The sequence below is a fragment of the Amblyomma americanum genome, chromosome 4, assembly GCF_052857255.1.
Source record: "Amblyomma americanum isolate KBUSLIRL-KWMA chromosome 4, ASM5285725v1, whole genome shotgun sequence".
Classification (NCBI taxonomy): Eukaryota; Metazoa; Arthropoda; class Arachnida; order Ixodida; family Ixodidae; genus Amblyomma; species Amblyomma americanum.
The window spans coordinates 96,681,090-96,689,657 of NC_135500.1; the positions used below are offsets into that span (position 1 = coordinate 96,681,090).

General features: G+C 43.9%; 1 protein-coding gene across 1 annotated transcript in view; it reads left to right on the plus strand.

Annotated features, from left to right (window-relative positions):
- The window catches only part of pic (DNA damage-binding protein pic), a 68,508-nt gene extending 60,509 nt beyond the window's left edge, over positions 1-7,999 (plus strand). Inside the window, exons 21-22 of the mRNA XM_077661247.1 lie at positions 4,200-4,323; positions 5,519-7,999. Of these exons, the coding sequence (XP_077517373.1) occupies positions 4,200-4,323; positions 5,519-5,602 (208 nt within the window). The 3' untranslated portion in view covers positions 5,603-7,999. The remainder of the gene's footprint in view (positions 1-4,199; positions 4,324-5,518) is intronic.
- The last annotated feature ends 569 nt before the right edge of the window (positions 8,000-8,568 follow it).

Sequence of the window (8,568 nt, forward strand, 5' to 3'; positions counted from 1 at the left end):
GTTCGCCGCGCGCTCAAGGAAGCCAAAAAATAAGTCCATTTACTGTTAATATTCTTGCTGCACGGGCAATGCAAAGTACGGGAAATCGCCAAACCGCACTGAACGATGTCTTTGCAGTAATGAATATCTCCCATAGAGGGCTTCACAGTAAAACCTGGCAAGGTTACATGAAAAACAAGCTGACGCCCGCGACAACACGCGCAGCCGAAAAAGTGATGATGGACAGCGCCCGTTCCGTTCGCGAGCTCTACACAGAGTTGCACTTGGACAACCCTGGAAATATCGCTGTCTCGTTCGACGGTTCGTGGATGACCCGGGGTCATTCATCGCACATCGGTGTGGCCGCAGTGATTGAGCTGTTCACTGGACTTGTACTAGACTATGTTGTGTTCAGCAACTTCTGTGCGGGGTGCAAGCGCGGGCCTACGGAAAGTGACCCATCGTATGAGGCATGGAAGAGCAGCCACAGGTGTCAGAAAAACACGGAAAAAAAATCTGGCGAGATGGAAGTGCAGGCTGCACTTGTCATGTTTCAAAGGTCATTAGAGAAACATGGCCTTCGATACACGACAGTTTTGTGTGATGGAGATAGCCGCACATTTCTGGCACTGCAGGATGCTGATGTGTATGGTTTTATAAAAGTGCAGAAAGAGGACTGCACAAACCATGTGCAAAAGCGCATGGGCACGGCCCTGCGCAATGTGATTGCTAAGCACAAAGGCGAGGGAACAGAGAGCCTCAGTGGCAAAGGCAAGCTCACGGGCGACCTTGTGAACAAGTTGACTGCATACTACAGCTGGGCTCTGAAGTCTCACACCGGAGATGTCGAAGCAATGCAGCAGGCAGTGATGGCCACGTATCACCACGTTACATCAAATGATAATGTGTCAAATCACAGCCTGTGCCCAATGGGCCCAAGCTCATGGTGCCGCCAAAATGCTGCCGCAGCAAAGGGAGAGCCCACTCCGAAGCACAGATATAGCTTGCCATTGCCTGTGTGCAAGGCACTATTGCCAATATATCAGCGCTTGGCAGACCGAAAGCTGCTGGAGCGTTGCCAGCGAGGAAAAACTCAAAACAGCAACGAGAGTTTGCACTCGCTAATATGGTCACTGGCACCAAAGGAGCGCCATGCATCATTATTTGCGGTTCAAGCCGCTGTTGCAGAGGCTGTTGACCGTTTCAATGCAGGCAGTCTTCAAGCGTCTTCCCAAATACTCAGCGAGCTGGACATTAACCTTGGCCTAAGTAACAGGAAGAGGATGGCTGAGAAGGATAGGCGACGAACAACCGAGTCTATGCGCAAACGGGCCTCTTCTGCAAGTGTGCAACGGGCACTGCAAAAGCGGCACTCTACCCACAAGCAGCAGTCAGACTACATGCCTGGTGCTTATTAGCCCCCAGGAAATATAAATATGCAGATATCATCATGAATATTCAATAAATTGTGGCCCATTTGGGTTTTTCTCATTTTTCTCAATTTGCAAATTCTTGCCACCCGGCTGTTTTGGGACAATGATATCTCTGCATCTAGAGCAGATAGAGATGTAATTTTTTTTGCTAAAGGAAGCTTAAGGTGCAGGGGTTGCAATGTTCAAGACAGAATTCCCCTATCAGGCTTCAAAAATTAATGATTTTGCAAACTTTTGAATGCTTGACAAGCACATTTTGAACGTTGATGTTCAAAGTTTCATTAAATTACACACATGGATAAAATGGAAAAACTGCCTTGAACATTGCATTCTCTATTCATTAGGCTATGTAGCCATGTTTAAAAAATTAATTTTTGCCAAGCCATTTTCATTGTAGTGAGGTTCTAATTAATGACTAATTAATGTGATGTAACTTGGGTAATAACTAGCTTAGAAAAAAAAGAAAGGCATATTTGAAATCAGCACAAAAACCTGGGCAATATAGTTATATTTCATTATTATTGGCATAGAAATAATGGAAATAGCTTTAAGACCAGTGTCCCCCCTTAAAGAAGAGATAAAAGCAGTCATTCTGTGACGACAGGCAGAGGAATATTCGGTATTTCGGGCCCCGAACATGGCTTTTAGATGTGCAGCCTTCACGTCGGCACCGTTGTGTAATTAACGTGTTCAGAAACTGGGGCCAATAGTTGCTTCCATCATAAGTAATGCTTCAAGTCCGGCTGCACCGAAGGGGTCTCGAATGATCTGAGCACAGGTGGAGAGGGAGAGAGTGAGCATCTTGCAGCCTGCTTTATACATGGTTTTTGGGAAATTGAGAAATTATTTTTAAAGGTCGTTGTTTGATCAGTTTATGTCAGAGACCTGGCAAACTGTCCCCTCACTTTACGAATGTGCTGATTATTGTTTTGTAGCCTTGTAGCTTAGTGGCCATCTCTGAACTGACCATGGTGTGAGGGCACGGGTTCCCCTTTTTCATCCTCCCTTGTGCGGTGCTGCCACTTTGTATTTTTCTCCGTGTTGGGTTTCATACATAATGTAATTGTTCTTGCTAAAAACCGCAGCAAAATTTTCAAAACGATAGAGAAAAAATGTTCTGACCGTCACTGAAAATGATTGCTTCCTTCGGATTCATGCATTCTACAATCTAGCACAAATGGTCTCGGATCCCTTTTTGAATATTGGTAGGGGCCTAATATAGCTCCCAGACCTCCCTGACTTTAAGCACTGGTCACAGCGTGCTGTGTTTGCCGGCAGCGGCTCAGCTAAGTAGCGGTTCTTTGTGACCATCTGCGGGTCTTCATTGCTCGATCGGCCGCACTTCATTGGAAGTGCTTCTTCATCTGCTATTTTCATGAAAAACGCTTCAGCGCTGGAGTCGTCCAACGTTCTCTTTGTACAAGCATAGTTTTCAACGCCCGTATGGAGTAAGTCCATTTCGTACCATACGTGCACAAAAAAAATGCCGCATTCTGGGGAGAAAACGCCATTTTGATATTTCGGCATTCAGGCACCATGTCCACATTGTGGACGCGCCACTCTGAATGTCTACTGCAGCACTTTTTCTTCATCTATGATGATGAAAATTTGTGTGCCATTTCTACATTAACCTATCGACCTATTCCGAGCCCTAAATTTCATCGATCATTTGTAAAGATAGAATGCCAAAAGGAAAGCTATTTACTCGTCCCGCCAAAAAATGGTGGGGTGCACATATATTTTTTTTTTATTAACACATTTCACTTTAGCTGCAAGAGATGGCGCCACAATCTTGACAAGGAGGGTCAAAATGGTAAGAGCGCGGTATTCAAAGGTGGAAATTCGCCTTGCGTACGAAAATATGAGGAGGATTGGGTCGCATCCACATATGTGGACCCAGTGCCTGAAGGGGATATAGGAACTGTTTTATGCAGAGGATTAAACAAAAGTCTTGCACTCCTTCTTTCGAAGCATGCTCAAAAAATCAGGAGGTATATTTACTTGTGTAATGAACCCACCCACCACTTTTGCACACGAAAAGGGCTTCTTTCTGTCGTCGCCATCCATGAATGCTTCCCTCGACGACACCAAACTGCCTCCCGGCCACACTGTTGCCGATGTTCTCTGCAGCTAAAATCACTTTTCGCTTGAAAGCATCCTAGTGCTGTTTTCGAAACCTTGACATCTTCCTCCCAAAAAAACATCCACTTCACAAAGCGTGGCTTGCATGCGAGCACATGCGTTGTCAACAGGCACAGGGCACACCACGACCTTCCGGCATGCCCAACGGATCAACAACAAAGAAACGACATCGTGATGTCGTTTGTCAAATGAAGCCAAGCCGTAGCCACGCTGCAATAACGAAACCAAAACTTCGAGCAACTTCGAAAATTTTAGTTTGGATTCGCAAGGAGTACAAGGCGGAAATTTAGGACACTAATTATGGGAAATTGGTTTTAATTGGTTTTTTTGGGGGGGAAAAATTTTTTTTAGACTAATTATGGGAAAAAATCTCGTATTATACGCGGGTCAAGTGGAACCGAAACCTGAGATTAGTGCCGTCAGTGGCCTTAGGTTTGCTTGTCAAGTTTTCGAGTGCGGGAGGCTACCAGCTTGGCAGGCTCTCCAAGGTACTCACAATCCTCAGTAGGGGAAGAGTGTGGTGTTGCTCGGAGCAAGCGCAGTGTTTGGGATGAGAGAGCATGCTTTGAGAAAGGTTTGTGAATGTTGACAAGATGCATGCCCTCGTGCGAACAGTGGAGACACCCTTGACTGCTTCTCGTGCACCTGGCGCTCCTTCTCGACAGAGAGGAAGACAGAGCAGCCAGTAGGCTTTATAGACGGTGACCTCATTGAGAGCTTCCTCGACCTCAGCAGGGACAAGATGCAGGAGGTTGTTCAGGGGATCCAGGTGAGTGAGCCCTTTCCCACTTAACTGGAATGGTGAGAAGATTGCCCTTGCAGTCTCAGGCAGGGCTTCACCTGTACATTCGCTTGCATGCTTTACCCAAACATAATGTGCTTGTAGTGGTCTTATTCAACCTATACACAGGGTGGAGGAAGCAGATATAGTGACAGTTTCGAGAAGAAGATCTTGAAAACGTGCATGGCTCTGCTGCTGAAAAACTTTACCTCTGTCAGCAGAACGAATTAAAAGGATTACTAAGTGCTCACTTGTCTCGAGTGTCTCGTTAGCTCTTCATGTTCTCAAGCATGCAAATAGATAAGGTAGAAGCAGTTCTTTGGTGTGTGGCGAACTCTTTTATGACGTTAAACATTACTTGTTCTCTAGCATGCGGCATCGCAAAGTGTGGCATGAGGGTTTAATTTGAAGGTTTTTTTTTAATGCTTCGTTTAACTGTAAACTATGGCCAGGATTCAGATAACAAATTGCAAATTGAAATCAATAGATTTGCTGCTTGCCACTTCGTGGCTTTGGCATTCCCCTAAAGAGCAGCATTGTCCTGGCTTTTGCATAACAGCACTGTGCAGTCGCTGTTGGGCTAGTTGTGTTGGTCTTAGCGTTGAAGCAGAATCAGCCCATCCTTAGTGAAAGGATTCCGTCCTGATATGCACAGTTATGAGAGTGGTATGCAGAGGTTTTAACCTTGCGCTCAAGTTTGTCTGGAATTGATGCAGCCATGCTTAAACACAGTTTGATGAGGCTGTTCTCTGGGAATGTGAACGTTGTTTGATTGTAAACAGCCTTCTTAATTTGAATGTCTGTGATTTGGGAAGTAAAGGAATGGAAGTTGGCATTAAAGGAGAAAAATTGAATTTTTTTTTTGTGGAAAGGAAATGGCGCAGTGTCTGTCTCACATATTGGCTGAAGGGCTCTGTAAGGGAAGGGATAAAGGAGGGACTAAGAGAAGAAAGGAAGAAACTTTAACAGAGTACCAGGGATCTTTAACAGAGTACCGGAGTTTGAACCAGACATTAAAGGAGTGCAAAGTTCACATTCCTGTTCTAGTTATGGAAGTGTTGGCAAATTGACCAGGCATGTAGACAGGCTTCACATGCGTGTGGTGGTGTGTTTAAAGCACTGTATTTTGATGTTGCAGTTCATGCTGTTTTCATTCACAAACTGTCTCTTTCTTCCCCCTCAGATGGATGATGGTAGCGGCATGAAGAAAGATGCCACTGTGGACGACCTCATCAAGATCATCGAAGAACTGAGTCGCATTCATTGAGAGTGGTTGTGTGTGTTTGTTTTGTTGGGTTTTCCCATGAACTGCCATCATTTACAGTCACTAGCCAGCGTAGTTTTTCTGCCATCACTGCTCATTATTCTCAAAGCACACATCTGTCACCATTAGGCTATGCCTTCCTTACTTTCCCCTCACTGACATCGTTTTTGCCTGCTCTCTCAGAGATCCACTTTGGACATTGAGTTCAGTGCGCAGTTCAGTACATAGCTGTAGTGGACATGTGGGGTGGGAAAAATTTGTGATTTAATCTGTTCTCAAAGCTGTGCGCACCAGCTTGCAAGTGTTCACCATTAGGGATGGAGCTGGAAAGCAGGCCAGCTGAGCTGAACAGATGGTGCCAGAAGGTGTTTTCTGTACAAGGATCCACACTGTGCTACATGCCTTTCGAGGAAGAAAGCATATGGTGTCATTGCATCAAATCATTGTTGAAGCTTGGTTGTGGCATGGATCATGGAGAAAGGCATCATGATGGCTGCATTGTTTCGACATTACTTTTGCTGTGGAAACCATGACTACTGCAGCCTTGTGTTTGTCCCTCTGGAATTAGTTTCGTTAAGTGTTGGCTCTCATCTGCACTTTCAGTGCACCAAAGGTAGTGAATACATTTCGAGCTTAAATTTGGCTGGGTATCTGAACGGGGCCGCCTGTGACTTCCCACCTGCAAGAAGTGGCACTGCGCGAACTGCCTACAGTTAAATTTTGGAGTGGCGGATTCATTTGACACATTTCACTTCAGAGCTGGCAGATTGGCATTCTTTAGGTATGACTCTGTGCTGAGCGTTGTTGGTTTTTTGGGCCTCACTCTGTACCATAGAAATTTGAGCCTGCTGTATTGCCTGCGTGGTATTTTCTGTCTGATCATGTGACTGGCACAAAAGCATGGTGCTATTTGCTTCTTTGTGGCTGACATGTTGTGTTTTAAGTACTGGCTTGTACACCGAAAAGCTTAAGTTTCTTATACCAACTTGGTATGTAATGGAGATGCATGGAAGTGAAAATTGATGGCAAGTAAAATTGTGCATATGAGCATATGCCCCGTGGCAGATGCATTTCAATATGTGAATTTGGTTTGTGTACAGGGAAAAATCTTCATAATCCGTGCTTTGAAATTAAATGATATGGTATTTAAATGCTTCTACATTGGTGGTAGGAACTTGTGTTGGTTATGAGCTCATGCTGCTAAGCTCGTGCCAAATGAATAAAGAGGCCGCTGTGTGCAGTACTGAGCTTCTAAACAAGTGAATCAGTCCTCGCTTCAGAGTTGTCCTGTTTGTTGTTGTTGAAGGCTTAACTCTGAACAGAAAATGAAAACTCTCAGCCAGTAATGCTGAGATTTATGTTTTTCTTTTCTTTTGGCTGAAGTTTCCTTTTGGATTAGTGGTTTATTTACCTCTTGAACTTATCACTGGAAACATAGTTGACTGTGGTCTGACATAAAGTATTTTTCCCTAATAAGACTCTCTGAGAGAGAGTGTTATTTTATGCTTCTGGAGGACGTTCTACATGCGCCTGCGACACAGTAGTTGCTTTGGCATTCAGGAAAGTTGTTTGTCCAGTTAATTATATGAGACTTGGACTTCACTCCTGGCCTCAAAGTTCCATGCAAACTTGCCTTGGTGGCATGCCAAGGCACTAAATTAGGTTAATTGGAGCATTCTGAGTGTTATAAGGATCTCACATATTTAAAAAGGCCTCCTAAAAGCCTTGCCTTGTGTATTAAGAATAAACGAGTTGGTTTATGTGAGAAGCTTGTATGGCTTACTTGTAAATGCTGCTATTTGTGAAGCCCACTTCATGATACTGCAATATGCCTAGATTCCGATTCTCTGAATGCCATAATCTTGAACAAATTGCATGATATATTTTAAGGTAACAGCATGGCTGAAGCAATCGGGTATATTTTTGAATAAAATTTGTATGCTTTTATCCCTCAGCTTGTTTTGTTTTGTTTGTGTTTCTATTTTCACATGACCGATTTCATGCTGCACTGAATGAGGGTAAGATGCAAAATTTAATTGGCACCTGTTTAGCTTCATTTTCATAATGGAATTGTACATCAGTGATGTTGCATGGCATGTTGGTGACATGCAGCATAAGCATCACATGATTGTAGAGGCATGGAGTCATTTCTTTTGCCTTTGAGAGAGGCATTAGCATTCTGCTGAAATAGGATTGTTTGTGAAGATTTAGTTATGAATATGCGCCTGCCATGTTCAAGTGTGTGTGTGAACACTAGGCTGTAATTGCCCAATTTGTAAACAAGACCATTTGTACAGATTTTGTTTCCAGACTTCTTTCCCGTGCTAGTGCTATTTTCTTTCTTTCTTGAGCTTGCCTGAACTTGTGGAGAGTTACAAAATAAAGGTTTATATGTTGAAAGGTTGGCAATTTTTCTTGGTCTTTGCATTTAATTGGCACTGAGGGTAAATTTGGCCGGTGTAAAAGAAGTGGCATCACTAAGGTGAATGGCACCCATTGCGGTAGCCTTGTACTTAGTGCACGACCCCCACCCTTACCTCATTTTGGTACACTGCTTGGCTGTGGAAGCCACTCGGAACTATAGAATAATTGACCTATTTAGTGGAAATGGTTTTGCATGGTGTATTCACAAAAAATTAGCTGCGGTTAAACTACTGCTGAACCTGGTTAGAGAACGAAAGCTGTGGTGTATCAGGCAAGTTGATGTGGCTTGGCGTCTGTAACATTGAGTGTGTTCTACTTGATAAGCAGCCCGTCCACTCTCACACCCTGGCAGGTGGCAGTTAAAGGGACTATGCAATGAAAAGTCGCTTGTAAATGTTTTCAATGCTTAGAAATGATGCTAAGAAGCATATTCACCAAGTATGAGTCTTCGGAACTGAGCCGGCACTTTATTATGAATTTTTAGAAACCGTGTTTATTAAATTTAGCGGGCCGATTGGTGTGCACCTATTGACCGATTTTGAAAC